The sequence below is a fragment of the Camarhynchus parvulus genome, chromosome 1A, assembly GCF_901933205.1.
Source record: "Camarhynchus parvulus chromosome 1A, STF_HiC, whole genome shotgun sequence".
Lineage (NCBI taxonomy): Eukaryota > Metazoa > Chordata > Aves > Passeriformes > Thraupidae > Camarhynchus > Camarhynchus parvulus.
The window spans coordinates 35571832-35585929 of NC_044586.1; the positions used below are offsets into that span (position 1 = coordinate 35571832).

A 14098-nucleotide genomic window follows, 5' to 3' on the forward strand; every position below is an offset into this window, starting at 1 on the left:
AATTCAGTCCCAGTGCTTCAGGATGACCAATGGCAGCCTCCTGGAAAACTGCTGCCAGAAAGAGATGGGGCTGGTGCTGGCCAGGAGGCAGCTGAGTTTTCCCCTCTGCCAGGGCTGAGAGACTCTTCTGCTTCCCACCATCCCCTGACAGCAGCATCTCCTGTTTTTGAGATGTCTCAAATCCTTCCTGAGTCATAAAAAATTCCCCTGGGAGACTGCTGCATAGTCCAGAGGCTTTCAGTTCCTTTCCCTGGATTTGGTAGTGGATATTAAAGCATGGTCTTACAAGAAGAGAAGGAAAACAATCAGAATGGCAGAAAAGTACACAACAGTTAAAAAATGCAATTTGCATGGGCTTGTTTCACTCCAGACTCTGTTTAGCTTATTTGGTCTCAGTGGATTTATAGACGTATCTGGGAAGAGAGTTTGGCCCACCGAACACAATACTGAATGGGTTTGCAAAAGAAGGCAGCATTGTGAAAAGCAGAAAGCTGGTATTGTAATTAATGCTCAAGTTAATCCTGTAGCTACAAAGAATGCATTTGCAATTTACTGATAAGATTATAATGAAATATTTTTTTTTCCTTCATCACAAGGATTTTCACAAAGGTAGATGGTTTAAATAACCCTCTAGTCCCCATGTATAATGCTTACTATTGCCTGGCTCCCAGCTACAGAGCTCATCATCCAGGGTCAGTGCAGAGGTCATAAGGTGGGCTAAGGATACTGTCTGAAGGAAAAACTACAGAAAGGAAACACTAGGCACAAAGATGGAAAAGCACCCTTTGGTTCTGAACATTCTAAAGTACAGATTGGCAGAAGACAGAGAGCATACTGAAAATAATTAACAGTATTAATGAAGTAATCAATAATTCCTGCTTGCTTTGTTCTTGCATTCTTTCCCCAAACCTCCTCTTTCTATTGAAAACAGGATACTGGTCTACCTTTAGCTTTACAGAGTACACCAAATTTATGTTTCTACATGACTTCAATGTAAGTTAGCCTGACCTATATTACATCATCAGCCATATGAAGCCCTGTGTGTTGGAAGTGTTTGTGCTGAGATAGATAAAGAGGAGGTCAGGTTGGCAGTGATTTCAGTTTATCTTTCAGATATGACTTCTTTCTCTTTATTTCGTAAGGCAGTGTACATTTAGAGGAATACTACTTTTGTCAGGATCCTCACTTTTCCCTCCTTTATTCAAATTCATAGAAGTAAATTTAAATCAAGCTGTTTAAGTTTCTAAATGCTATGAATCCTTTGCTAATAGAGGACTGACTGTGAATCTGAAGCAATTGTTATAAGTCACTCCAAAGTTTTTAGTCTGCTCGGACTCATTGATGGCGCATATGAGAAAGAGCAGATCAGAAAGCCTTTGCTCTGGCCTTCATCTCTGGGCACAGGTACAGATGCATTTCCCTGTTCTAGAGTCCTGCCTCTGCAGCCCCCTATAGGAATGTCTCTGATGAAGGCAGGCGGTCCAAGGCCATGGACTTCAAGGGATCTGCTGAGCTCTGTAGAAAAGAGCTCCAGATCACTTACCTGTCAGTTTCTCATCAGCTTTTCAGCCCTAAATGGGACTGCACAGCTTGGCAATATCTCTTTTAAAGGTCTACCTAACCTCTGAAGTGCCAGATAACGTACACCTTGGCATGCAGACATTTGCAGCTCTCTTAAAAGCATTTAAATGTTGCTCTGTTTCAAATCGCAAGCCTAAGTGGATTTGCTTAACTTTATTTTCAAAGGGAATGCAGGCACTTTTCACATTAATACGCTTGTTTGAGCAAGCCTTCCCATAGAAATCAAGGCCAGAAAGCCAGACTAGGCCAGTGGATCAAGAAAAAAAAAAGCTGGAAAGAGGAAGGTTTATATATAAAGCGTAGGTGTCAGGTCTGGCGACTTCAGAAGCAGCTAAAGAAAGGGCAGATCTAAGAGCACATGTATGGGTCCTGTCTCTAGGAGCTTGAATCCCATCAGTTCATTGTGCAGCTTAGGTTCATTAGTCACCCTGGGAATGGAGCTGTGTTCCAAAGTGGATGTGCTCCAAGGATTTGGGCTCTGTACAGGCAGGCTCAGGTGCGTTGTCCGCTGTGTGACCCAGCGGAGCCGTTCTGCCGGCTCCCTTTGGAAACGCCCGTAGGTGGCGCAGCTCCGCTGAGCAACGTTGCGGGTCTGGAGGCTTTGCATTCCTCAGAAACTGCCGCTGTTCAGTAATTTCTTCAAAGTGCACTAACAATTCATTTGTCTGCTTAGAAATCTTCCGTGTGACACTTGCAATAGTTTAAAGATAATGAGGACCAAGTCAAATAAACAAGGAATGTGCTTTTTTATTATCTTAAGGTTGACAGGGTGTAGTAAACGCCTCTTTTCCCAGATGTTCCTTCCTGTCTTTCCCAAATGGCGAACTCACCAGGAAAGAACTCATTGTACTGATTAGCCTTCAAGTCACAATAAAAAATAATTTTCTCCTACTGATACTGTCTGAAGATACTGCCCATTTACATGTAGAATATTCCTGCCTATGTCTTTTTCCAGGTCAGCTGGTTTTGGTTGAAGTCTCAAAAGAGTATTGAAGGACATCAATATGCAAATTTATTATGTATTTGCCTGTTTGGATTTAAGGGTTGTAGATTATATTCCTTAAATGAGCAGCAGTTGCAGGATGGAAGTAGAATTTGTGCTTAAGAGATTAATTATTATGGAATACATGAAGCTAAATTGACTTACCTAAGGCTCCTCCTATGAAAAAAAACAAACCAACTTTTTTTAAAATCTAAAATATGAAAAATCTAAGCTCCATTTTTCATTTATTTAATTATAGACTAACTGAATAACAGAAAATGTCAGTTAAGTAGTCTTAAAAAAACACTTCCTTGAAGCTATTTGCTGTAGTGTTGCACCTTTCCATCCTCACTGATTAGTTCAGTTTTCCTAGATAGGCTGTTCTCTGTATAATGCAGACAAGCACCCTCTGGGCATCATGTAGTGCTCAGGAAGAAGTGAGCCTTGCATGTTCTGGGAAAAGTAATCTGGCTTTGCACCTGGATAAGAGATCCAAATTGGCAATGGTGGTACATAGCTACAGCTTCTCCAAGGTCTCCCAGAGGTACTTATGAACTGGAAGCATAGAGGGGAAACTTATACAAGTATGACAAAAATATTTTGCAAATTACTTTTTTTCTTTATTTTCAAACGAAACATACAACAGACAAAATATGTGGGGTTTTTTTAACAGTCCTTGCTGGCTTACCCTAAATAAATGCATTATCTCAGCTCCTTAAGTTGTGCATTTATTTAATATCTGCAGAACCTAGCAGTCAATTTTTATTACTCCCTGTTCTCTTTTCATTTTTCCTATTGTTTTAACTCCTTTTGCCTATATTCATTGTAGCTTGGTTTAAATTAGCATGTGCATTAATCAGAGAGAGAACAGGTCATCCAGTAAGTTTGTGCAATGAGGCCTCCCGTACGAAACAGAGCAATGCTGCAATGCAAGCGGATAAGGATAGTAATAAACAATACTGCATTCAATTAAAGATCTAACATGTAAAGATAATTAACCACTAATTGATAAACATTTGTTCAGCTCTTGGAATAAACAGCTCAAATAAGCACAACAAATTAGCATCTTCATTTATTTTTGCTTCTGAACATTGAACACAATTTTCACTCATGCTGCAGACACATATATGTGACTATGAAGCAGAAACAGAGCTTTATGTTGCTATTCAAATTTTATTGAAGATGTAAGTTTGCGTGACAAAATGCAATTTGACTGTAGAAATAATCTACAGGAAAAGATGGGAGGCTGTTTAAGCTTTGCATTTTTGAACAGTCAGTTCCCGTGGCTGAGCAGCATTGCCTTATCGAGGGCAGAACAGGAGTGAATTGGCAGAACATTAGAAAGTCTGATTAAAAGAGGGAAAGTTGAAACTACACTCATGTCAGCTGTTTTCCTCTACAGGATATTGAGCCATTCCTGTCCTAACCAGATACTGATTGCTTAAAACTTAATCCAGAAGTACTTGTCAAAACCGTTTCCTCAGCTCATTTTGACCTGCTGAGCTGTGAGTAGATCCTGAGAATTGTTTGCAATTTTAGTGCTAGATGTATTGGTCTCCTCTCACTCATGGCTGTGGGAACAAGATCAGACCCTCTGGAGAGAACATGAACTGCCTCCAGGTCTCGAAAAAACTATTTAAACTTCATAGCTGAGGCTCTAGATCTGTTTCTGTGGAGTCAGAGATGGAATATGCTGCCAGGAGATTTCTTCTAGGTGGGAGGCCACAGAGGGTTGGAAGTCTTGCCTCACAGCAGCCATATATCCCTCGTCTTCTTCCAGTAGGTACACAGCTTACTGTCATCATTTCCAGACCCCTTCTTCAGAATCAGAAAACATCAGGGTTATGAGTGACAAACAGAGAAAAATAAAAATACAGCACTGGAGTACTCTGAGGATAGCTGTGTGACAGAGCAAACACGAACAGAAATAGCAGACATTCTTCTCAAGAAGATGCATACTTCATATTATTGCCTTTCTTAGAGACCTGAGCTTAAATATATTCCATCTCTGGCTTTCAGGTGGTAGGTATTAACTTCAGTGTTATATCCAATTAGCCTCTGTAAATTAGGTCCTTGGTTTCGTGAGATGGGGCTGCTCACACCAATGGCTACAGGATTTTTCTCAGGTACAGGTATCTGCAAGGCAGAGTAGAAATAATATAAATATCAATGATATTAACAATTTAATTGTTAAGTATTTTTGTGGAAAACTGGGCTAATACCTGTCTGTCCAGGATCTCCTCTTGGGCAGGAAAAATCAGAGCCAGAGGAATGTTTATCTGTAAGAGGAATAAGAGTTTTGGAAATGAGGCCAGGAACCCCTAGAAAAAGAGAGGTTTACTATTCCCATGCATGGTAAGAAGTCAATAGGTAATTTCTGGTGGTTTAAGTAGCACTGCTATGTCAGAGGATAGCAGGAGAGTAGGGAAGGTCAAGTTTAGACCTACTGTACACCCAAGTGCTGAAGGTGGAATTAAGGTCCTGAACTATTTATTTTTGTGCATAATAAAGTAACTGTAAAATAACCAGACATGAGCTGAGCAGAATAGATCCTTCAAGGTATCAGATTCTATAAATTTAGTCTAATTGGTCATAATGCAAAGTAAATTTTTGTTTGGTCTCGTTAGTTGGTTGATCTCAACTTCTGATTTTTGAGTACTTCAGTTTGGGGTGTTATACAGGTTTGGTTTGTTGAAAATGTCAATAACCTCAGGTCAGAGTGGTTCCTAAAAGTCGCAGCTCTTGTTCAAGTAAAACCCAGAATTGTTAGCAGGTAAAGCAGAGAGCATTTGGGAAGCTGAGTTTTCGTTGTTGGTCTGCCAAGCACCTGTATATCAGTGCTTCATAGGGCACCTGGGAGTGTAAAAATTAAAAGTACAGTATGGGCAATAAATACTAAGTGCAAATATTTATGTGTTAGGATGACATTCACATACTTACCTAAATATTTTAGTTCATTATTTTCTCAAACGAATACTCATGATATTGATTAACCTTTGTGAAAAGGAAAAGTAAATAGGAGGATAATTACATTAATGGGTATTGTATATTATCAGAACTCATGGGGTTTTGTATTAGAATATTCTTTAATATGTGCTGCAGCACAACAAAAAATTGAAAGTTATGAGCTCTACATTTCAAGGAAAGAATGTAGATGTAAGAAAAATGAATGTTCATATTTCAAATTGGGATGTTCAAGAATGGAATTTTATTGTATTCTTAGAAGACTTGTTTGAGGTAGATTGCTGATGCTCAGAAGAAAATCAAGAGATTATCATACCCATTAATGTAACCATACTCTCATTCACTCCTGCTTTCCCAAGATATCCAGTAATATCAGCAGCACATGGTGGATATATATTTCAGGCTAGCAAGTACAGAGCAAGAATCATATATATGGATTTTGGAAAAATATAGAAATTGTTCTTATGCATTAGAAGCAACTACTTAATAGTACTGTGAATGTTACTTTAAAACTTATCAAATTACTGCATAAAATGAGAGTCATCTCTTAACCTTCTCAGGACTGTCTGTAATGGATATTATAAATCTTCATTTGTGAAGAAACATCTCAGTTGTTTATTAGATTATCCATATTACTACTTGCCCAAGGCAGGAAGAAAACAGCAATAACTTCAATCATTTTAAAAAATTATTTTAACCTCTTTGTACTTCTGCTTTTCTACTTTTCCTTTTTTCAATGCTGATTTTTCTTGATGAAGTCAGAGTTTCCTATTTTTATTTATTTTGTATTGGTATAGAGGATTAATAACAATCCTTTTCTAATTTACTGTACTTTTCACACTTCACTGGCATTTTACATATCACATTAGTTCATCTACATGACCGTGTTTCCTTTTAGCTATTTTGCTAAAAGCAGAAAGAAATCCGAGAACTGTATTTTTTCCATTGTTCTTTTTTCCAAATAAACTTTTTTTTCCCTTTGAATTGCTCTGCTGAAACATGAAACTAGGTATGCATGTGGAGCCTGGCAGCAGTAAGTGCTGGAAAGGCTGTACCTAGTTAGCTGTGCTCCCCCAGTGCAATTCCAGCAGAGCAAACCCCACCTGCAGGCAGTGCGTTTGCTGATGAGATGGACTGACAGACTCAGCATCTATGTCTAGGCCTAATCCCTGAGCACCAGTAGAGAAACAAAAGGCACGGGGGAAATGTGTTGCTTTTCCCTTCAGTAAAACCCAGGGAGAGCAGCCCTGTGGATCCCTGGTACAAGCGGGATCTGAGGACCCAGAGCAAACTCTCCCCAGCAGCTGCATCCAGCTGTGCTCCCCATGCTAATTGATGGCTTTATTCACCCACCCGGTGACCCAGCTCCTTCTGGGCTGCAGGGCAGCTCGGCCGGGGGTGGCACAGGAGGAGGCACCTCCCGTGTGTGTCCCTAGGGCTGGGTCAGAGGGCAATGACTCCTAGAGGGCAGCAGCCATCGCCGCTGCTTCCAGAACCGCTAGGGACACAATGGGAGGCCGAGGGTCAGGAATCTGGGTGTTGCATTTTTCACGAGTGCTGAATAAACATGTGTATTTAAAGAAATTATTCAGCTCAAATAAACAACTGGGAAAACGTGTAGGGCAATTGGATTTCTGTAATCAAATCTATGGCTTAATTTTAGGGTCAGGGAAGACTGGAAATTACCTCACTGATGTTTAATAGGGCTTTAGTAACCTGGTGTCCCTCCAAAGAGGACAGGTGGAGCTTCCTTTCAAGAATTTTCAAACAAACAATTGCTTTTTAAAATTTTTATTTTATCATACCTTGTAATAAAATCTGCTTCTACAAATGTATTCTTTAAAATACTCTGGTGAATTCTCATCAGTGAACTTGTTCCTATTATGCAAGTGAAAAGAGATCTGTGGGTATGTAGTAAGACTCCCCTCTGGGATTCCAGACAATACACAGACACAAGTGGTTTCCTGATTGCACTTATTCACGTACCCAGTGATGAGGTGGCTGTCCCAGCTGGTGGAACTTCAGAAGAATTAGTCTCCTGACAATTTTAATATAATGTTGTCACAAATGTTTACAATTCCTCAGATTCCTCACATGGTACTCTTCTCCATTAATACACAACCTCGAGAGGATGCTGGGGTAGGTGTATCATAACAAAACCTCTTATTTGGCCTAGACTATTCACATGGGGAACATAAAGAATATAAAGTTATTTAAAAGGGAAAAAAAAGCTTGGCCCAGAGAAATAAGGGAAAACCGACGTGTATGGGTCCCTTATTCTAATTTGAAGTGGAAAATACCAGTCAGGAGATACATATACATACATATATGTATATATAATGTATCTATGTATGTGTGTATCTCCAAGTAAAATGACCTGTCTGATTTGAAGTGTCACTGGTCAGATTGTGATTTCCTTATTCAAAACTTAATGTAGGCAAGCGCTAATTACCAAAAATGGGCTTTGTTTTAGGTGGTACCTCCTTGTTGCTGACCTTGTGCAGTCCCTCCTAGTGAGGTGGAAAAAGGGGAGCTCAATAGGTAACCTCCTTCCATCCAGGTAGTAAAAGCGAAGAGAATTCTTTCTTTCTATTCTTTAACAAGGAGTGAGGAATTTAACTATTAGAGGAACATTGAGAATCCAAAGAGTCTAGAGGAGGACTGAGACTATAAGCATCTTCTATTAGAACATGAAAACACATGATGGTTCAGACCCTCCCCCATCTTTCAAGACAATGGAAAAGGTTCTGTTTTCAGCCCAGTTTCTCAGCATAAAGAATGCAATAAAGAAGTCTGTGTGATCAATCTAATATTAGTTATAACATTTCTAATGTATGTAAACATTATTTAAAGAATTTTATTAATTGAAGAATAATTCTTCAAAAAGGTTCTTTGAGATACCCATATCTATGGAAGCATTACCTCTAGAATTGTGATCTATTGTTTGTCTTCTTATGAACTACTAAGATTGCTTTGTATTCAGTTTTTAGTCAATGTGTACCTTTTAATGCATTAAATACACACCTAAAAACTGGTTCTTCTTTCCAGATTAAGTAAGATCCTCAGGACCAGTGTTCACCAATAATCCCCATAAATGGTAAAAGCTGTAAAGGCATAGTTATAATTAGATCAGGTATATTTTTTGTTGTTGTTTAAAAGGAAATAGCCCTGTTGCCAAGACTGTCAGTTATAACAATGTAAAAGCCAAAGAAAATATTAACATTTTCACTGTACTTTGTTACTGGACAATGGGAATACTTTTCCTCTATATTAGGAAATCCCAGTAGGCTCTCCCAGAAGTATGTCTGAATCTAAATTGCTACCTGTTTCTCAAGCAAAGGTACCCTAAACAGATTTGGAGGGATTAATTGTACAGGTCTTCTGTGGATTACTGGATGGTTTTCAAAAGATTGGGTTTGCAATATATGCACTCAGAGCCACCTGTTTTAGGGACTGCCTTTTTCCGTGGAATAAATTGCTAGTCGTGGTCAGAAGAGGTGCTTGTGTGGAGGGGTTTTGTGACAGGTCTAACAGGATGTTTTCCTTGAGAAGTGGTGTGGAGCTGGGAACTGATTTTCTCCCACAGTCTGGCGCAGGCCCTAGGGAAATTGGGATAGGCATATGAGCCAGAACCCTCCTGCAGGGTCAAGCTGAGAGCAGCCACGATGGTGTGCCCACTTCCCAGACTATCACAGCTCTGGATTTGGGTGTGAGTGCTGGTATTGCTGACTGGGACCCCAGAACCATGCAGGCTGTGCCACGAGGCACAGAGCACTACTGGTAGTCTGTGCATGTACCACTTACCCATCAGTTTTTGCTTAGGATGCTACTTCACTTCTGCCTACCTTCTAGCACAACTAGCAGAATCACACCACACCCACTTCCCTGTGCCAACAGAAATTGTCCCCATCTACCTCTGGAGGAGGCCAGACACCCACTGCTGACTCACTGTTACCATCTGCAGGTCTGGGCAGCAAAGCTCTTGCTGCCACCCACCCATCACCTAAGCTGAAATAGGCTTGTGAACAAATGACACAATGTGAGATTCCACTGGGTGGTCTTGTCTCTTGGACATTATTTCTTTATGCTTTGCTAAGTGACAGGGGAGTGACTGGAGTAATTTCTATTCATGTAAACTGACATGATTGAAATCACTTAATTTAAAATAAAATTACTGAAGCATCTGCTGACGTGTATGAGGTTCAACAAGGTGAAATGCCAGGTCCTGCCCTTGGGTCACAAAACCCTCTTGCAGCTCCACAGGCTGGGGCAAAGTGGCTAGGAATCTGCCCAGTGGAAAAGGATGTGGAGGTGTTGGTCAATGGGAGCTGCGCATGGCCCAGCTGGCCAAGAAGGCCAATGGCATGCTGCTCTGTGTCAGGAATAATGTGGTCAGCAGGATCAGGGCAGTGACTGTCCCCCTTCACTCAGCACTGGTGAGGCCACACCTCAAGTCCTGTGTCCAGTTCTAGGTCCCTCACTACAAAAAGGACATTGAGGTGCTGGAGCGTGTCCAGAGAAGGGAAACTGGGGAAGGAGCTCAAGTCCTTTGAAAGGGTGATGAGGAAGCTGGGGATCTACAGCCTGGAGGAAAGGAGACCTTATTGCTTTCTGCAATAACCTGAGAGGCGGTCAACCTCTTCTCCCAAGCCATAAGGAACAGACAAGGGAAAATGGCTTCAAGCTGCACCAGGGGAGATTCAGGGTGGAAGTTAGGGAGAATTGTTTCACTGAAAAGGTTGTCAAGAATGGAATGGGCTTTCCAGGGACATGGTGGAGTCACCATCCCTATAAGTGTTCAAGAAACAATTGGACATGGCACTTAATGCTCTGGTTTACTTGGCATGGTGGTGCTCAAGCAAAGGTTGGACTCACCAGTCTTGGAGGTATTTTCCAACCTTAATGATTCTGTGATTCTATAGAGGAAAGCATTCCCCCTACATTAGTAGCATTTGCCTCACAGATACTATCAGATGATATCTGTATTATAATAATATGTGGTATTACTGTAAAAGGGACAGTTGTATCTTAACATCCAGTGTTCAGAGAGGTGTGTAGTCACACTCTCTCAACAGTTCTGCAGATGAGAAATGCACACAACCAAACAGAGTTTCAGCAGAAAAACTGGAATCACTAGATAATAGATTATCCAGTAAATAGTAAATCATTGGCATATGGGCTTTTACAAATGGGCAAGGTGTAGAGTTGCATACTGATCTGGCAGGATCAGTATGGATCTGGCTGTTAGGAGAGACTTGAGACAATCTTATGTTATGTTTGTGTATATCCAAGCATGATAAAGTAACGAAGAATTCAAAGAACTTCCTTGTAAGCACACCTTAATGGAGAGCCAATAATGTGCAGAGGTAGGAGTCAAACTGGTGTTCTCATATCTCTATACGTGCATAGCTGGGCATCTGTAGTCCAGCTCAACCAGCTGAATCTGTCAGTCTAATAGGACTGATTGCTGCTTAGTAAACACAAAAGCTTTGATAAATGCCTATAAATTTGTGTTTAGTCATCACAGTTTGCAGACCATGGATCTTTTGCAATCAATATGCCTAAAGTTAAGGGTCAAGTAGATAATATCTGATGGATGGGTTGAAAATACAAAAAAAGCCAGATGTCTTAAGTATTGTTTTAAGAAAGCCCCAAAAGAATAGGGCTCATACCAAGCCCCATACAAGTGTGGTCTATTTTTATTTTCATGGCTCTAAGTTGTAATTGAATCCAACTTTGTTTTCCTGTAGAAATGGAAATGTTATGAATTTTATTGTCCTGCAAGAGATGTATGGCATTTCCAAATAGCCCCTTTTAAGTCCATGACCATTCCTTCTCCTCAGACACAGATAATTTATTGTGATTTACTGCCTCTCCCTTCCCTTCTACCTAGCATGAGACATTGTCTTCTGTCTTTATACTGCCTTTCACTTATTTCTGCTGTTTTTATAAAATTTTCCTGCTCCATTATGTATATTTATAGGTATCTTTAATTTCAGTAAATTCTTAAACACGCACCTGATATAACTCTGCATTTATTTCACACGGTTATGTGCATCAGTTAGAAATATATGCCCTGTACTTTCTTCTGTGAAATATTTCTTCCTTACCAAGACACCACTTTCACGTTTGACATTCGTACCAATAAAGTAGCATACAGGGAGTTGTTTCTGCTTCTAAGAATAATTCAAATAGTTGCCCCCATCACACATTTTTGCAGCATAGGTTGTTAGATTGAAGAAGTAGGATGTCTTTGGTTTTCCATCTGCTCAGTGGTACTAGTGAAACTAGTCTTGCAGTCTTTGCATGCCCAAATCCATCAGTGTCTATAGAGAAAGTCAGGGTGCATGAATAATTCAGGATCAGCCTCATGAGTATGGGATTTATAGTAACACAGATCTAGTATAACCATTGAATTATTTTCTAATGCAGACGAGGATCCAATGTCTCACTGACTTTGGATATGAGCAGCTTGGGAAGTGTTGAACCTTTCATCGCTGTGCCAACCCCACGAGAAAAAGTAGCAATGGAATACCTGCAGTCAGCTGGGCGCGTCCTGACACGGCAGCAGCTTCGAGAGGCAGTGGCATGTTCTCATTTGCTTCAGACAGAATTCATGGTGAGTTTAACAACATGCTTGAAATGAGGATTTTTGACATAAATGGCACAACAGGTGCTGTGAGGAAAACACCTTAATGTCAAGGTACAAATCGTTTCCAAAGGGCAGATTAGATAGTTTCAAGGTGGTGTTTTATGTTTGTGCACTAAAGACAGAGAAGTCAGTCGGTTATATCCATGGACAATACAGATTCGTCTTGGTCTGAAGTCCCATCATAGATGGGCTAAATATTATAATAGAGCTACAGTGCAAACAGAACTGTAACACTCATGTGACAGTTTCAAAGAGATCATAAAGACTATGATGAAAACACAGTCATAGTTGAAGGTTTTGTTTATTCCCATGTAAACACCATGTATGTTTGCTATTTGAGCACTAAATTTTTAGTCACCGTAAATTATTTTTTGGAGCAGATAGGACACCCACAGTCCTTGTCCAAAAGGGACTTTTTTCCCAAGGTTCAAAATACCTTTAACAAGCATGCCATACAGCAGCCTAATATACTCAAGACAAAAAGCCCTGAAGTGTTTCACAATTGTATTTATTAGTAAAAAGGGTAAGAATCTAAAACTAAGAAAGTGGCCAGGTGGAAAAAAGTCAGAGCAGAAAAATTCAGTCAGGGAAAACACATTACAATACATTACTTAAAGAAGACCTGAAAAAGTCTGGTATTGCCAAGCACTCAGATGAAAGAAGTTGTCAGAAAAAAAGGAGACCTTTTTTACAAGGGAAATAGAAAAGAGCTTTAACTGAAGCCACTTGAATGTGAAAGTTGAGTAAGACAGGACAAAAAAGGTTTTGAATTTAAAAAAAGTCATAACTTCATGTTTAAACAGATCAAAGCATGAAGCTTACTAAAGAATACAAAGATCAATTGATGATCAAAATGGTATAAAAGTGATTTGGGGAAGCTGAACCAGTAGGTGAGGTGTGACTCCATTATTTGTATCTGCATTGACCTGAGAAGAACTTAGGAAATTTCCTGCATCTGTGACAGGGATAGGTTCAAGCAGATCACTAGAAGTTCTGTCTGATATTGAAGCATTAGTGGAAGGGATTCTACAACAAGTCAACAAAATTAATAAAAGTAAGTTAATAGTCACCCAGGAATCCTAAAGGAGTCCATATATGCACTTACTTATGTAATAACTGGAGAGGTGTTATGTAGCAGTTGTGCTTCAGCAGCTGAGGAATCAGAGGGCCAAAGGTTGCAGTTTTTCAGAAGGGTTCCAGAATTGATCCAGAGAACTGTATGTCTAGAAATCTGATGTGTAAATCAGAGAAACAGGAAAAAATTAAACATGCCGCCGCATGTGACCCCTTAGGTTTCATTTTGTTTCAAATTTGTGCATGTGAATCAACAGATGAGTGCCATTTTACTCTAAAAATAGCCTTTCTTTATGAATAATTGCATACTATGGACAGCCCTTTCAATTACCTTTAAAATCTGAGGTTTTTATTAGAAGTCATTTGCTTAAGAAAAGTAAATCCCTCAGTTCTTCTACCAAAACATGGACAGACAGTGTACACAGAAAAATTACAATCATCCAACATACTTTTATCACCAGTTTCCATAGGTTTTCTGCCATTCTGTTGCTTAGGCAGGAAAGACAGAAGAAATAACTTCATCATGCCTAAGCCCCCCATGTTAGGAGACAGTTTGTACAGACAAATTGGCACTTTATAGAATCCTGTTTACCCAAATTGGCCCACACAGCAGTTGTGTACAGCTTTGGGGAGACAGAGTCACATTTTATTTGTCCCTCAAGGGGGCACAACATGGCTTTGGCCATTCAGTGTTTCCACAGAATTTTATTTAAGAGGTCATGACTCGTCTATTCTGTTTCTAAACCTTTTTTTTAAAATGTGTTTTAAGATGAAGCTGTTGAACAGTGTCTGTTTACTATGTTCCTTGCTACAGATAATAGCTCAGTACGAACTTGAGGCATGCA

At 39.8% G+C, this 14098-nt stretch overlaps 1 protein-coding gene across 1 annotated transcript in view; it reads left to right on the plus strand.

The window, feature by feature from the left end:
- The window catches only part of PTPRR (protein tyrosine phosphatase receptor type R), a 139713-nt gene that overhangs the window by 96580 nt on the left and 29035 nt on the right, over window positions 1-14098 (plus strand). Inside the window, exon 7 of the mRNA XM_030959928.1 lies at window positions 11960-12146. Within this exon, the coding sequence (XP_030815788.1) occupies window positions 11960-12146 (187 nt within the window). The remainder of the gene's footprint in view (window positions 1-11959; window positions 12147-14098) is intronic.